This window comes from Martes martes (assembly GCF_963455335.1).
Source record: "Martes martes genome assembly, chromosome: 4".
Classification (NCBI taxonomy): Eukaryota; Metazoa; Chordata; class Mammalia; order Carnivora; family Mustelidae; genus Martes; species Martes martes.
The window spans coordinates 91,897,189-91,915,130 of NC_137891.1; the positions used below are offsets into that span (position 1 = coordinate 91,897,189).

At 35.9% G+C, this 17,942-nt stretch overlaps 1 protein-coding gene across 1 annotated transcript in view; it reads left to right on the forward strand.

Moving 5' to 3' along the window:
* The window catches only part of GDAP2 (ganglioside induced differentiation associated protein 2), a 65,037-nt gene that overhangs the window by 43,670 nt on the left and 3,425 nt on the right, over window positions 1-17,942 (forward strand). Inside the window, exons 9-13 of the mRNA XM_080802454.1 lie at window positions 850-926; window positions 1,668-1,744; window positions 4,600-4,739; window positions 5,414-5,468; window positions 16,121-16,264. Coding sequence (XP_080658580.1) covers window positions 850-926; window positions 1,668-1,744; window positions 4,600-4,739; window positions 5,414-5,468; window positions 16,121-16,264 — 493 coding nt within the window. The remainder of the gene's footprint in view (window positions 1-849; window positions 927-1,667; window positions 1,745-4,599; window positions 4,740-5,413; window positions 5,469-16,120; window positions 16,265-17,942) is intronic.

The following is a 17,942-nucleotide window of genomic DNA, read 5'->3' on the forward strand; positions in this document are numbered from 1 at the left end:
TCATGCGTTTCAGTGTCTTGAAAGCTTTTTTCGCAAATGAGTGGCCCTTTGAATTTTAAGAAAGCGGTATGAAGTAGTAGAAAAAATACTAACCTTTTCAGAAATCTGGAGATCTGAGTACAGCTTCAAATTCAGCTCCACCAATAATTGGCTGGTAACTAAGATAAGCTCAACCTTTTGCAGGTCATTTACCCTCTTTGAGATCTTTAATGTCTCTTCTAGTTTTAATGCCCTCTTGGCTAAAGCCAGGCTGCAGTCCCTAGGATCTGCTATATACATTATCGAGGCAACTGGTTTGATTAACCAATCATTAAATAAGCCTGGACTTCCCGCATAAAATTACCTAGTTCCTTTGTGGTCCCACATAATATGTTGAACATTTACCTGTTTTTCTTATGAGAAGTAAACTCATTGAGGGCACTGACTATGTCTGTTCACTGTAGGATTCTCAATACCAAGTTGTTGGATGAGTGAACATCTATTTTAGATAACTGCTTTTGCTTTAAGATTTCCTATTTGCATGTTTTTTAGTAAAGGAAAAATTAACAGTATTTGAAAACTTAAATTGAGTACTTGGTATCTTTGCCATTTATATGAATAGTCTTCACTTTATCATAAAGGATTTTTTTAAATCGTTTAGTATGAACACCATCCTTTCTCAGTTACTCGGTAACTCATTTGTATTTGTCAATAACACATTAGTAGAGTTTCTTCATAGTATAATGATCTCCTTAATTCCTTGCACATTATAATAAAACCCCATTCTTTAGGGAAAGATAAAAACAGATTCCATTTGTAAACTTAATTTACAAGGGGTTATTTTAATAATTATGTCCTTTATTTCTCTAGTTACAATCGCTGGTTATGTCAAGCAAGATCTGAGGATCTATCTGATATTGCTTCTCTAAAAGCCTTATACCAAACAGGTGAGCTTAAGGACATAGTAACTTTTACTAATTAAGGACCTTCTCTCGCATGCTGTTAGAAACTTCATTTTTCTCTGATTTTGTTTTATCTGTGAAAAAAAGTATTTTTATACTAATGGGGATAGTTTTTGCTCATTGTCAAGATTGCAAAAATAACACATCAACCTACAGATTTTCATCTTACAGTTCTACATTGGCCAACTTTGTTTCTTATTAATATCCTTTTTCTTACCTTTGAACATTTTTTTCTGCTTTTAAAAATGTCATCCACTTGCTGTACAAAATTCAAGCCTTACATAAACATATGATGGAGATGGTGAAATTTCTCAGATTTCCACTCCTTACCGCATTAAATTTCTTTTTCAGACAGTACTTGTTAATTTTCAGAGTTGAGTTCCAAGTAGTTTTTCCTGGATCACTAATGTTATTAAAAATCATAGTGAACTTAAGCAAAAAGCTATGTATAAAAGGTCTGTGCCCTGCAGCCTTACCTTTGGCTGTCCCTGATTTAAAACCTGTAAGAAAACTTATCTTAATAGTAAGGGCAGTCATCAAAATTTAATGAAGCTTAAAAAAAAAAAAGTATTGTTTTCCACATAGTGAAAGACATCTGAAGATAAAATTTAAAAACTGTAAGTTCTTGATTTTCAATCTTTTATATTTGTGTAGAATATTTTTATAACATTAGAGTCCAGTCTTGGAATAGAGTCTCTGGGCACTGATCACATTTCCTGTTCACAGGTGTTGATAACTGTGGTCGCACAGTGATGGTGGTAGTTGGAAGAAACATTCCTGTCACGTTAATAGATATGGACAAGGTAAGCCACAGAAAGGCTCTGTTTTACATATAATGTTGATTTTCATGATTAGTAGGGTATGAATTTGGAATCAGAACTTAGAATATGAGATGGGGCAGAATTGTGTGTATCTGGGCAGAGGAGCGACCCTGGCTCTGCATGTTGGCACATACCATTTCAGTAAGTTAGGGGTTTGGTTTGGTTCTGTAGGAGAAACAAAAAATACTAGAATCCAATAATGTGATCAAAAATGCAACTGCTCTCTTTCAGATATGACGCAACTGGCAAGTTTTGGGTTGGAATCACTCTGGGTTATAATCGTGCTAACAATCAAATACTGCTTTTCTTGAAAAAAGAAAAATTAACTCTTGAATATCTATCTTGAAGAGAAGAAGTCAGAGATGTAGTTAACCCAAAATGTTATAATGCCACAATCCTTTCATTTGGACGCGAAGGACAGAAATAGCTGATTCATAAAAGAAAAAATGGTATTTCTGGCAAAATAAATAAGAAAATGATTCTGCTTTTAAAAACGGTTAGTAATCCGGGAAACAAAAAAGTGAATCAGAATGACAGACCTTTTGTTGCCTTCAAAACTAGCCAGAAATCTCAAATAATAATCATTGTCATCAAAGATGAATCGAAATGATAAAAATGGTCACATCCATTGACCCAAGAATTCTGTTCTTCAGAATTTGTACTAAGGAAATAATCTGAAGTATGGAAGTAGCTGTTGACCCTGAAACTGCCCAAATTGGAATACTTGGGCAAGGGACCATTGAATCTAAAAGATAAATATGTAAATTGTCCTAGAATATCAGTATTATTAGAAACTGACTGCAAGAGAGGAGAATCACTTTAATAAATCATTCTTAACTACAGTAACAAATTATGCCCTTAAAAAATGTAAAAATTGCACCTATTTTTTAACATAAAACGCAGTTATACAAAAGAAGATAATTGCTTCTGTCTAAGCCTTTAGTTTCCTGGTCACTGGTGTTTACATTAAAAAAATTGTGGAAGCACTGGACCTGGCATGTTACCACAGGCTCATTTGTAGCATGGAATTGGAACTTAAATTCCTAACAGGTAATTATGGTGTATCCACAAATGGAATGATTTGTGACCCTTAAAAATTATGGTTCTAAAGACAAGTACTGTAGAGAAATACTTAGAACATAATATTGATAGGAGAGAAAGTGATACATTAAGCTGCCTACACACTGACCTTAACTTGCTTTGTTTTTAAGCATAAAGGTAAAAACTCAAAATGTAAATATTTCAAAATGGATTTAATGGTTTTAGGGAGAATTTGTTTTCTGCATTTTTCTGTCATGTGGCTTATACTTCCTTATAATGAAAAAAGGTTAAGTTAAAGATGGGGAATTTAAAGCTGGAAATGAGTATTTTAATTGCCCTGGGGAGGGGGTAGAGAATAGTTAGAGGACCAGAAGCAGTCTGGTAAAAGCAGAAATAATAACAAAAAGGGGCACCTGGGTGGCTCAGTGGGTTAAAGCCTCTGCCTTCGGCTCAGGTCATGATCCCAGGGTCCTGGGATCGAGCCCCACGTCGGGCTCCCTGCTCAGCAGGGAGCCTGCTTCCTCCTCTCTCTCTGCCTGCCTCTCTGCCTGCTTGCGATCTCTGTCTGTCAAATAAAAAAAAAAAAAAAAAAAAAATAATAACAAAAATACACACACACACAGAGGAAAAACTCAGCTGATACAAATGATATCATTAGTAAGTTTCTACTTTACTCGTTTTGTGTTAATAACAATCAGTATGACATTGATTCATTCTCATTATAATATGATTGATAACCAATAAAAACATGAATCTCTGCGTTTGATTTTGGTGTGTCCTTGCTTGGTGTTCTGGATATCCACTATGTGCCATTTCATATAATATAATGAGATATATTGTGAGGCCCAAACCAACAAACTGGAAAGATACTGTGTTTTCTTAGTGCCCTCTGTCAGCTCTGCCAGTAGTTGGATGCTAATTCGTCTCAGTCCACTCCTGTCAGTGCCAAGGACTCTCCTGAGGAGAACTGGGAAATCGCCTGTTTGATAATAATCTTTCAGTTGTAAACTCTTAGTTTCCTCTATGTCATTGTTTATAGGCACACCACTGGGTCATCCTGGCCCTGCCCATATTGTATCTCTGCTTTGTGTTTAATGTTTCTCTTACATTTCATCCTTCTTGTAATGGACTATTTCTCTAATATTTATTTCTCTGATGTGATCTGGATCACATTAAATTTGAGCCTTAGAAAGCTGCCCAGTCCATTGCCATCTACTGATTAAACCTGTTCTCATTTTTCTCATTCAGATCAACGTTAAAGATGCCAAAAAATTAGTCCTCAAAGTGAGCCATGGGAGGGAGGCATCGCTCATAATGTCCTTGTGTAGCAGTTCTTGGTTACGTGAGAGACTGAAGTCTATATCCCAATAGAGACTGCAAAGATTTTCATTGAGTTCATGTGGAAACCTCAGGAAAGATCAGAAGTCTACAAATTGTACTTCTAATGATATTAATATCATTATCCTACAGAAGGAAACCTGGCAGCTGACTGAAGAACTCTTTTGAGTATAGGAAGAGTTATTTGAGAGGACAGAGATTGATTGTTCTCCACCATTTAGAAAGAACAAGGCAAAAATGGATCCTACTGTAACATTTCTGAGAATTACATAACACTGGCATGGTTCACTTTCCTGAAGTTCTTTTAAAAGAGAATTGATACTCCTTAGTCTGAGATGTCCGTCTGCAGTGCCAGGGGCATTGATGAGACTAATCTTCTGGGTTTTGCCTCATTCTTGGCTTCTGTGAAATAGACCACTGTGCAAGATGATCTTACTTTTACTCTCTTTTTCTTCTAGGCTCTCTTATATTTTATCCATGTAATGGATCACATTGCTGTGAAAGAATATGTATTAGTATATTTTCACACACTGACCAGCGAATACAATCACCTGGACTCTGACTTCCTGAAGAAACTCTACGATGTTGTTGATGTCAAGTTAGTTATTTTTGCAAATTATGAAGAGGGGAGATAGTTTCTTTCTTTCCTAATACTAATCAATAAACAAATATTGCTTAGTATTATGCAAAAAAATGTATTTCATGTAACAGAATTTTATCATATGTAGAGAAGATATTTTAATATGAGGAAGCCCTCCTTAACTCCAGCATGTTTCACATCTAAGGAAATTCATATGTAAACTTTTTCCTGCTTTTAAAAAACATCTTGAAAAAGGGTTGGGATCATTACCAGTCTTTATATAAAATAACAAAAATACTACCTTTTTTATTAATAAGATGTGTTACTTTTATTAAAATACATTTATAAATATTATTTTATTTGACCCAGTGACTCATGAGTATGTTAGTTCATAGTCTGGTGCCAGAGATTCTAGGGCAATATAAAAAAAATGGCACAGTGTTTGTTAAATATGAAATTACTTTATTCTACCTGTACGTGGCTCTGTCAAAGCCAAGAGAAACAACATCTTTTATACAAATACTTTAAATAATGAAAAGTTCTCTGAATCATTTTTTGACATTTCACCTAAAATTCAATAAGTGAACTAGAGCTACTTTTAACTTTTTTTCTTTGTGATTATATTTCTGTACTCTAGCAGAGTTAATTGTCCATAGCATGACATACTGACCCTTGTTTTTATTTCAAATCAGATACAAGAGGAATTTGAAGGCTGTTTATTTTGTTCATCCAACATTTCGTTCAAAGGTACAGTGTGTTTCTTTTTAGCTAAGTCTTGAATTTTAGTGCACTGCATGCCAGCATATTAAGCTATATTTCAAGATTTTGATTCTTACTATCACCACTGTGACTGCTGATTTCTTTGTTTACTGTTCCTTTTAAGTGATAGTGAGTTGTGGTCCTAATGTTTTGGTCCCATGTAAACTCCACTGTCTTTATAGGCAAGTCATACAAGCCTTTCAGTCCTTGCTTCTTCATACTCTGTGTTTGTTTGGGCTTTGCTCATGCTCTTCTTACAGAGTATACTTTCCTTCCTCTGCTCATGGCTAACTTCTCTTTGTCCTTCAGATCTCGGCTTAACAATTACTTCCATAGAAAACCTTTCCCAACTAATTCTGCAACTAGTAGGTACTCCTGCATTGTACCCCCTCAAGATTTTAGACTCTATCATTGTGATGTTTTTAATTCTAATTATTTGTTTAATTTTTTACCTTACGCTAAACTGCAAGATTTGTGAGAGCTAGAATGTAGCTATCTTGTTCTTTGCATATCCCTAATACCTAATCCGGCATCTTGACTTCATGAATATACACTCCTGTGGTCCTTTTAATTTTTCTGAAATTATCATCTCTCTCTTTCTTTTTTTTTTTTTTTTTGGTCTTTATTTCCTTCCCTATCCAGCCTAAAACCCACATTCTATCACTTTAGTCACTGCTGTTAATGCCAAAAATAACCTATGATTTCTTAATCTTTTATCACACTTGCCCATCAAACCTTGATCATAAGATAATTTCATCACTCTGCTTTCTTCACTCCTGTATCTGGGTTGCTGAGCACAGATGGAGAATTCTTAGAGCCATGTCATTTTGGCCTTCTAAGCAGAATCATGGAGCTTTCTCTGCTGAGGGCCCCCTGGTATTTCACTGGATAGTGTCCCAGCAAGGCTCTCTGCTCTCCCCAAGCCCAGTCCTACTAGCAGCTCCTCATTCCAATAGTTGGCCTGGCCTTGTTCTTAACCAAGAACATTGAAAAACATCAGTAAAAAGCTGCCTCTCTCCTCCCTCCCACCCAGACTTACCTGCCATCTGTTCCTATCATTGCCTCCTTTTCTGTCATAAAAAATGTGTTATTTCTTAATGAAGCGTAGCCCCTCTACTTGTGGTCCAGATCCAATTATAATAATAGCTAATGTTTTCTAAGCACCTAACTATATCCTTGCTTTTCCCTGTGTTATCTTGTTTAAGCCTTATATCTATGAAGGAGATAGTAGTATTATGCCCATTTTGGAGGTAAAGAAATTGATGCTTTGAGAGATTAAATAACATTTCCAAGGTAAGCAACTAATAGGTAGCAGAGGCTGGATTTTAATCTAAACATTTTAATTATAAAGCCACCACTGATAACTACACAATATATTTCCATTTCCTCAGGACTTTGTCTTCAGCAATTTTCACCTTTCTCCTCTCCCATTTTTCTGGCTCTAACTCATCAACTTTTAAATATGCTAAAGCCTACATTTCTCTCTCTTCCCCTTAACAACCACCATTTTTTAGGGTGATCTACATTCTATGTTCATTGTCTCCATTTTTTATACACCTTAAATTACTCCTATCTTGTTCAAACCCCACTCTGACAGCTAAAGCTACTCGCACCAAAACCGCTGGTCATCTTTATCCTGTTTTCCCTGCATCCTTAATCACAGATGGTCCCTTTCTCCTTGAAATACTTTGTCTTGGTTTCCTTGAAACTTACCTTGCTGAGTTCTCTCCCACTTCTAGCTGCTACCTCTCAGTCCCCGCTGTTAATGTTCCCAAGCTCTCATCCTTTTCTTTCACTCTGTACCTTCTTTCATTCCTGTGTCTTCACCAACCCTCCAAATTATATGCAATTCCCAAATACATGTCAGGAGAGGCAGTGAAGCCTAATGTTTAAAGCATGGGCCCAAGACTCAGGGAATATTGCCAATCCCAGCTGTACCAACTACCAGTTTATCTTCTCAGGCATGTTATGGAACTGCTCTGTGTGTTAATTTCATCTTCTGGGAATAATAGTAGTGTCCACCTTCTAGGGTTATTGGAAGGATGAAAATAGTTAATATGTATAAAATGCTTAAAATATTACCTGACCTAGAATAAAAGGTCAGTAAATGTTACCATTGTCATCATGACCATCATCCTTCCTGGGCTCCGTGTTGAGCTGTTGAGTATATACTTCACGTAGATGTCTTACAGACACCTGAAGTTCAACATTTTAAAAACAGAACTACGCATCTCCTCCTCCCCGACTCACTCCCAAACTTCTGTTTATGTTTCCTTTCTTGGTAAATAGGACCACTGCCTATTAGGTGCTAAGCCAGGAACCAGGGAAGCATCATATTTTATCAGTCTGTGTGCTTGCTTTTGTCCCAGTGTCTGTCTGTGCCATGAGTCCCACTGCCTCTACCTGAGTTGATGCTGGCACCATCTTTCATCAGAAAGGACACAGCTACCTCCTAGTTAGTGTCCTTAGTGTCCTGCCTCCAGCGTAGCACTGTTCCTTCAGGACTGCCTAATGACATTTTCTTATCACGTTAATACAAGAAGCCTAAAATATTTACTGTAGGGTCTTTTGCAGAAGTTGGCCGACACAAAACAACAAAACCTGATTATATCATTGGGGTTTGGAGAAAAAGGACTTATTTCAGCATAAAGCCCAGGATTTAGTTCGTTATTAGATGAATAGGGTTGAGAGAAAGGACTGTGTCATCCATGACTCCCAGTTGTCATCAGATAAAGGGGATCATGGATTGGGATATAAATTTGGGAGTCCCCTTTAAGTAAATAGAGCTTTAACTCTTTAAATATGTTAATGAATTAAGTCACAAAGAGGATAGCTAAAGACAGACCCTGGGATCAAGGAAGGAGATCAAGGAGAAGTAATCTAAAAATCAGTGGGAGAGCCAAGATTGAGTAATGCTCTGGGAGCCAGTGGACAGGAAAAGCATCAAATGTGGTAGTAGTAGTCATTATTTTAAAGCACTGTGGAGAAATTAGGTAAGATAAGTAGTGAAAAGTCCTCATTACACTTCATAATTAATAGATGAGTGAGGACTTCATTGAGAGAATGGTTTTCAACAATGATTTCTCATTGTTTACAGAATTGTTGAATTTCTCATCCAAATACCACCTATAAAATTTGCATAAAATATTTTAAATAATTCTTTTAAAAGTTGCAGATTTCCTTTTGGTCCCTCAGTGTTAGAATAGCTTAGTAAGTACTAATTAAATGCTTATGAGAACACTGGCCAGGCTTTAAAAAAAAAAAAAAAAAAGTACAGTGTTGGAGCAGTCTGTTAAATGAAGGACTTTTCCTGCTCTATTCAGTTAAGTTCTGATTACATGGTCCTATCAGATAATGTCTGTTATCAACTTTCCCACTATTTTGTTATGCTCAGTAGGTGGCAGATTTTTTCTTTCTGTAACAGTTGAAGATACTGCTTGACTATTTCCCCGTATCTCATCATCCATTTATATTTGTTCATCCAGTGACTACAGACATTTTTTCTTTAGTGGAGATAAACAGAAGGGTGAGCTTGGTTTTTAGCGTATCTTTGCAAGAATGTCTGCTCTCCCTGCTTCTATTCAGTATTGTACCAGAGGCTCTAACCAGTTTGTAATATGGCAAGAAAAGGAAATAAAATGGCTCTAGATGTAGAGGGGAGTAAATAATATTGTCTTTATTCACAGATGACTTGAACATCGTGTAGAAAACTTGGTGGTATCCTCAGCAAAACTAGTAGAATTAATAAATAAGTTTTATCAAGGTTTCAGTGTTTAAGATTAGTATTTAAAAATTAGTTGTATTTATTAGCAACAAACATTCCAATTGAAATTTTAAAAACTAATATTATTTATACTATCATCAAAATATACTGTAAAGGATAAATATGACAAAAGATGTGAAAGACCTGTGCCTTGTACAAGTTATGTACACTGCAGAACATTTATAAGAGAAATTAAAGGAGACCTAAGTAAAGGGAGATATACACTATATTTGTGGACTAGAAGACAATATTGTAAAATTCTCAGTGCCTGCTAAATATGGTGATTCACTGCCAACCAAAAATTCAGCAAGCTTTTTTTGTAGAAATTGACCAATAAAATGCAAAGAATTTAAATAGCCAAAACTATCTTAAAAGAAAACCAAAGTTGGAGGACCAGCAATCCCTGCTTTCAAAGCTTATTCTAAAGCTGCGGTACTCAAGGATATGTTAGGTGTTGTCATAAAGACAGACCTATAGATCGGTGGAACAGAATAAAGAATCCAAAAATAGACTCATGTGTATATAGATAACTGGTGTTTGAGAAGAGTGCAAAGGCAGGTCAGCGGGAAAAGGAAAGTGTCTTCGATAAGTGATACTGAAACAATTAGATATCCATATGCAAAAAAAAAATGAACTGTGATCTGTGTCTTGCATTACATACAGAAATGAACTGGAAATGGGTCAAAGACCTAAATTGTAAAATGTGTAACTATTAAACTTCTAAAAATATATATATAAGAGAGAAAGCTTTGTGACCTTGAGTAAAGCAAAGATTCCTTAGATACAACACCAAAGTACAATCCATAAAAGAAATTGGACTTCACGAAAATTAAAAACTTCTGCCTTTTTAAAGATAGTTAAGAGAATAAAAAGGCAAGCCACAGCCTAGGATAAAATCTTTGTAAATAGAGCCATTTATCTGATAAAGGATTTCTCTTTAGAATAAATAAAAAAATCTCAAAAATCATTAATAAAAAAATCACTCAATTTAGAAATGGGCAGAAGATTTGTGCAACATTTCCCCAAAGAAAATATATAACTGTCAGATAAGCACATGAAAATATATTTAACCTAGGGGCGCCTGGGTGGCTCAGTGGGTTAAGGCCTCTGCCTTCGGCTCGGGTCATGATCTCAGAGTCCTGGGATCGAGCCCCACGTCGGGCTCTCTGCTCTGGCGGGAGCCTGCTTCCCCCTCCCCCCCCCCCCCGCCTGCCTCTCTGCCTACTTGTGATCTCTCTCTCTCTCTGTCAAATAAATAAATAAAATATATAAAAAAAAAAAAAAAAAAAAAAAAAAAAAAAAGAAAATATATTTAACCTAATTAGTCACTAGGAAAGTGCAAATTAAATCAAAATGAGATAACATTGCACTCCTGTTAGAATGGCTTAAAGACTGACCATACCAAATGTTGGTGAGAATGTGGAAGAACTGGTATTCCCCTTCGGTGCTTATCTGAATATAAAATGTTACAGAAACTTTGGCAGTTTCTTTAAAGAATTGAAAACAGTTTATTTAAAGAATTAAATGTATACCTACCATGTGATCCAGCCATTCCACTCCTAGTATTTACCTGAGGCAAATGAAAACATACCCATACAAAGACTTGTACACAAATGCTCATAGCCCCTTTATTTGTTATAGCCAAAAACTGGAAATAACCTGCATGCCCATCACTGAGAGAATTGACAACCAAAATGTGGTATATCCCTGCAAAAGGTTACTACTCAGTAATAAAAAAGAATGAACTCTTGATACATGCAGCAACATAAATGAACCTCAAAATAAATAAGCCGAGTAAAAGAAGCCAGACAAGTATAACACACTGTATGATTTCATTCATATAAAATTCTAGGGCATACAAACTAATATGTAATTACAGAAGGCAGAGCAGTGATTACCTGTGGACAGGGAGAAGGAGTGGGAGGGAGGAATTACAAAGGACCCTAAGAACCTTTAGGAGTGATGGCTATGTTCTTTTTCTTGATTATGTTAGTTGTTTCATGGGTGTATACATATATCAAAACTTAAAAAGTTGTATACGTCTGTTATGTGCAGCTTATTGTGTATCAATTGTATCTTACTTAAAAGATACATTTTTTTTTAAAAACTGCAGTGAGAGACCACTACACTGCCACCAGAATAGCCAAAATTTAAAATACTGGCAATGCCAAATACTGCCAATGATGTGAAGCGACTGGAATTCTCCTACATCATAAGTAGGAATTGGAAATTGTGCAACTACTTTGAAAAGAGTTATGAAAATTTCTTATAAACGAAATACATACCTCATCTGTGACACATCAGTGCCACTGCTAAGTATTTACCTAAATGAGCTGAAAACATGTGCCAAGAAAGACTTCTATAAGAATGTTCGTAGCAGCTTTAGTCATAGCAGCCCAAAAACTGGACACAGCCAAGGTGCTGCCCGTCAATAGGATTACAAATAATTAAGCTCTAGCATGTTCTCGTAATGGAGTGTTTCTTGGCAGTGAAAGAGAACACACTACTGATACACAAAACCACACACAAGAATCTTAAAAACATTAAGCTGAGTGAAAGAATCCTTACATAAAAATTGATTGTATGCTGTATGATTCCATTTATATGAAATTCTAAAGCAGACAAAACTAATCCATGGTAGGAAAAAAAACAAAACATCATTTGCCTCCATGGAGAGGGCCATAAGGGAAGAGGAGCATGAGGGAACTTTCTGGGGTGATGAAATGTTTTGTATCTGAGTAGGATTTATATGTGTGTGTGTGTGTGTGTGTGTGTGTGTGTGTGTGTGTGTGTAATGTATTTGCCTAAACAGCAAAGTACACTTAAAATCTATGCTCCTCATCAAATATAAATTTTATAGCAAAGAAACTGAACAAACTTTGAACTCTCGTTAAAGATAATGAATGCTGTAGTTGGGGACAGCTTTCTGTTGTCTGCAGTTTACTTGGAAATGCAGCAAAAAAAGTAAGATGGATCAACAGATGAATAGAGGGATGGGTAGAGAGGTGTTAAAACATAAGGAAAATGTGAATGACTGAGTGGTGGCTAATACTGGTGTTCTTTTAACTTTAGCGAATATTTGAACATTTTCGTAATTTTCTTTACTTGTTACAAATTCATATTTACCAGAATAGTGTTCCTTTGTACTAAACTTATAAAACTATGTGGCCACTCTTTGCTAAGATATGACTTTAATCCCTCCTCCTCCACAGTAGAGAGTCTATAAATAGCTATCCAGCCTGCGACACTGATGGAAGCACATTACCAGAAATTTCAGTGTTAGAGCCACCAGCCTTGGCTGCCACACATTGGAATTGCTTCAGATAGGAGTCAGTGGCAGGCTGGGCAGAGGCTGAAGACCAGATATATAAAGTGAAAAGCGTTATGTTACCTCTTGATAACGTTTTGCAATGGGGAAAATGAGGGAGGATTGAGAAAATAAGACCCACGTGTAGTGAAATCCACCCATTATTTTATACTAAGTCAAAAACTCTAAATGGGGTGTTTGTAATAAAATAATGAGACGAAATCAAGGGATAATAAAACAATCGAATCACACTGTTCTGATTTCAGTACTCCTCAGATCTTTTCCAGGACACTCCACCCAAAGTGGTAATAAATTGACTGCTCATATAAATCACTACTCTTTTTTCTTCTTTGAAGTTTACTAATATAAGGCAAACTAACTATTTAAACCCACTCTTGATTCTGGCTCCAGTAGATTATTTTAGTACACACATGTACTAAAGTCTTTTATAGTCTTATCCTAGTTTATATTATTTTGTGATCCTGCGCTCTTGGCTTTGCATTTGTGAGTAATTGGGTGAAAGAATTTCCAGCATTCACACAACATCACAACAGTCCTTTTTCAAATTTTAAATTTTCATCAGTTCATTAAAATAGTAGGTAATAAGTAACATAAGTTTATGTAAATGCATATTTATGACATAATTATTGAAAATTAAAAGCTAAGCTATAGAAAACTAAAATTTTAAGAAGCAAAGACAGTGCTCTTGAGTGTCCCTGAACAGAAAACTGGGTTTTTCTTTCTGTCTACTTTGAGTAATTTTCTCTTGCCAATACCTGGAGGATGTGAAAGAGGTAATGGCAGAAAATGAGACAGAGAAATGTTTTTCTCTTTCGCAGATTGTATGCCTGAGTTCACTGCCTAGTCTCCCCAACCCAACCTTCTCTTTGAGTTTACCACTGCCACCCCACTATGTTGTTTGGTGTGGCATATACAGGATTCTTTGCCTAGAACTATACAATTAAGAGGGACCTTAAAGATCATGTAAGTCTAACTTGCTCATTTTATAGAGGAAGAAACTGAGGTGCAGATTGAAGTACAATGTATTTTTATTGTAGAATGAAGAAATATTAAACCACCCCTAAAGAGTATTAAAATAGTGCACCCAGAAACTCTCACCCCCCCCGAATTGTTAATTCTTCCAACACCTTAAATTCCTTACTTTTTTTGTTGTTAATTACATACTACATATGGTATTGTATAACACATTCCCTGCATTGGGGAATTTACAGTCTATTTAGAGAATCAAATAATACAATACAGAATACTAATGATGCCATAGCATGAGTAAACAAAGTGTTTGTTGGAACATTTAGAAGCTCCTTTTCAGTTTTGGGTGGAAGTGTGGTCAAAGAAGTCCTCCTAACTGGGGTGAATTTTGATCTGAGCTCTGAAGAACAATTGCCAGGCATACAAAAGCGGCATGTAAAAAGCTTCTGAGGCAAGAGAACAAAGGCACAAGAGTTTTCTGCTTAGGCCCTTAAAGTTCTGTATTTTTCCCATGCAGCAGGGGCTCCTTGCATATATAGGTATTCACCTGTTTCTGTGGGCCATTCATTGCATTTAGTACATTTTGCCTTAGGTAGTTGTTATGCTTCTGCTTATAATCTAGCTCCTCTACTAAAACCCAAGCCCCCTTTAGAAGAATGGCTCTATCACTGTTACCCTGTATCACCGACAGCTCAGTGCTTAGTACACAGATGACCAATAGATGTCTAATTCCTTGCACACATGTTTAATCTCTTAACACAGCCATCAGGTGCTTCTCTGTTTGGACTTTACAATCTTCCTATTTCCTCAAGCTCTTTCTGGAATCTGTAAAATGTCTGTGATCTCTCCATAGCTCTTACTGGTTTATTAGCTACTTCTGTGGCTAATTGTAGTTAGAGCTCCTAATCTGGAAGTGTCACTACTCTAGTTTGCAGAAAATGAGGTATATAACAGTGTGTGCTTTAAAGAAACTGATGTCAAAAACTGATTTGGGGTATGTAAATAAGTGACTTTTTAATTTGATTTAAATTAACCCACTTGGTTCTAGCAAGGCCAGGCGCCTCCCCTCTCCTCCATCATCCCCCTCCAAATAAACTTGATAAGATGGGAGGGGAGAGGGTTCAGAGGGTAATGTTAATACTTGAGACCTTATGCTAGTCATTGGTAGTATAGCCAGAATAGAATAGTGACTCAGGCTCTAAAAATCATTGTAGAATAAGTTCTATCTTTATTTACTTATTCTTTATCAAAAACTTTGTATCTTATAAAACTTATAAAACTTTAGACTGTTATTCTATGATTGTCTGCCAAGTCCTAGGGAAATTATAGAAATGGACATAAGAAACTAAAATACTAGGAATTTATAAAATACTAGGAAGGAATAAGTGCTCTAAATGCATTGGAAATTTCAGGTATTATGAACTCAATAGAAGAGATAATCTGGAGCTGTGAGGGAGAAATAATGAAGGAAGTGAGTCTCTACCAAGTGCAGACTTGGACAAGATCCTGATAAGTTAGTGCAGTGTTGTCTCTCTTCTTTCATGCCTATTCTCATAAGGAGGTACGAAGGAAGTATGTCATATTTAAGGGGCATAAAATATGTGAAAGGTTTGAACAGCCCCTGGAAAATGTGGTAAGATTGACATCAGTGGCAGATGGCCAGAGTGTTGTGTGTGTATAACATACCGAGCTGTACATTCGTAGTGGTAGTGCACTGTCCCAGTGCCCGTGTTCGTATGCACATGTTTCCTTCTGTAAATAAAATGGGGATAGCAACAATATTGTATCTACCTCATAGAACCATTGTGTAAGCCATTGGTAAACATGACTAGTTAAGACTGGCATTTAGATAGATGAACAATAATTTGTGAATTCTAGTTGTTGCCTAGTTTATGTCAGTGTTGTTTGCTATTAAGAATTTTTTTTTTCTTTTTTTGGAGCCAACAAATTTTGCAGACTAGCTTTTATAGAGGGATTGCATGTTGCAAAGTGAAATGAGCAAAGGTGGCTCCACAGCCACAGAAGATTTGCTTTTATTGATTAAGAAAGAGACCACATGCCAAATGTCAGCTGAAAAATAAATGTATCAAATATTGGCAAACTTCTGTCTCATTTGAAAAATTGAAAAGAGCTTGTGAATTTGGAGATGTTAACCATTTTCAGAGTAGCAATGAATCAATTATTCTACCAAATAATGCCGGGGATTTTGCCCACAATCCACAGTAAGAAGCGTCTGTTGCATGACAACATACTACACACACAGGAGCATAGAGACACCTAAACAGAAGCAAAAGCTTCCTGAAACACTTTGCTCACCTTTATTGCCTTCCCCAGTAATTGTTACTCTAGTGTTATTCCTTTTTATTATTGTTTTTACTGCTGTTCATAATCCATTAAACTGATTGCATAATTCACTGATGAACTACAACCCATACTTTGAAAAACATTACTTATAATAAGCTTTTTCTGACATGCTTTCAATTTTGAAACATAGTTTCTACCTAGTATAAATCTTCAAAACCGTGTTTGTATTTCTAACTTTGGCCACTGTCTTAAATTGTTTTCTCTTCTCTTAATCAGGTATCAACATGGTTTTTTACCACCTTTTCTGTCTCAGGACTGAAGGACAAAATCCACCATGTGGACAGCCTCCACCAGCTATTCTCTGCCATATCACCAGAACAGATTGACTTTCCTCCTTTTGTCCTTGAATATGATGCCAGGGTAAGAAGTACCAGGAGTTCTCCCTCACCTGGTGCAGTATCTTAGCTTTTCTATAGGGCACTGCTGACGAGCACAACATCCTTTGATTAGAAGAGGATATGAATGCCATTAGCATGTTCTAGTAAACTTGCTAGTATCATTTAACGTTCTTTTCCTACAGTAACTAGGAAAACGCTTTGTCCTAAGAGAGGACTTTTTCCCCAGTAAATTTTTCAATAGGAGATTTTGCTACTGTTGGTTTGAAGCCAATCCTTGCTTATATTGTCCATTTTCTACCACCTCTGCCTAATTTTCTTAAGATTGATTAACTTTTTATCTACGCAAGTAGAGTCAGAAGAATCTGTTGGTGTGTGACATTTTTCAGTATTAATTCAAAACAGTAGGCTATCTTAGTAGCCTTTACCCTACTAAACGTTTCATTTTGCCAAAAGTTTATATAATGTTTTTAAAAGTATCAACCAGTAATATTAGTATAATTACTTATAGATGCATTTATGAATATATTACTTAAACACTGATAAAGGGCTACTCTTGAATTTTATCAAAGCTCCATCCCATTGTGTTTATTCATGCTTTAGTAGTTAAAAAAAAAAAACAAAAAAACAAAAAACAAAAGTAAGTAACATAGTTGGCCAAAAGATCATCAGTCTCCTTATTTAACTGTTGCTGATTACATATCTTTATGCATGAGTCAGGGAATATATTTGAAGCTTATATTCAGTTTGAAATGAATTATTTTTCCCTAATTATTGTACAGCATGTATACACTAAAATAAATATTCTGCAAGACATTTTCTCTCTACCATTTCCTTAACTTCAGCTATAATTTCTGTCTCCCTATATGTAAAGAGCAGAGTATTTAATGTGTTCTAATGGCTAATAAAATTTCATGCTTGGCTTTTGAACAAAGAGGATTTGTAATTGAAGCGGCTGGATCATAGATACAAAGATTATTGAATAGGGAGGGGGGAAAAGAACATCAGTTTGTGTTTATTGTAGATTGCTGGAGTAGAAAATGGCCTTATTGTTATTCTTTTGAAGTATACATCTCTCTTCTTAATAATTAAAAAATGGGCAGCAGGAAATGAAAGACACTAAAAGATATTTTGTGACCAAAAATTCAGAATGACAATTCAAAGCTAGTGTCTGGATTTATAATTTATTTTCTAGGGTATAATATACAGGTTGGATTGCATTGATTAGGAAACCCAAGTGCCTGTTTTTTAAGCCAACACATTTTCTATATACTTAAGGGCCTATAAAGCCAACTTCCATTAAGTTTCAACACCACACTCAAACTTTGTTTTTTTGCTTCTTTTAGGTTTTTCTTATATTTTTCTTACATTTTATATATCAAATGATGAGCTTAATCAAAATTTAATAAAATAACCTATAATCTCAGAGCGCCTGGGTAGTTCAGTCAGTTAAGCCTCTGAGTGGGGCTTAGTTCATGATCTCAGGGTCTTGGGATCCAGCCATGTGTTGGGCTTTCTGCTCAGCGGGGAGCCTGCTTTTCCCTCTCCCTCTTCCCCTCCCCTCACTTGTGCACACGTGCTCTGTCTCTTTCTAATAAATAAATAAAATCTTTATTTAGAAAAAACCTGTAATCTAACTCTTGGGTGATTGGATCATCTCTCTGTGCCTGTACTAGAGCTTTCTAAAATTGAGATATTAGGCC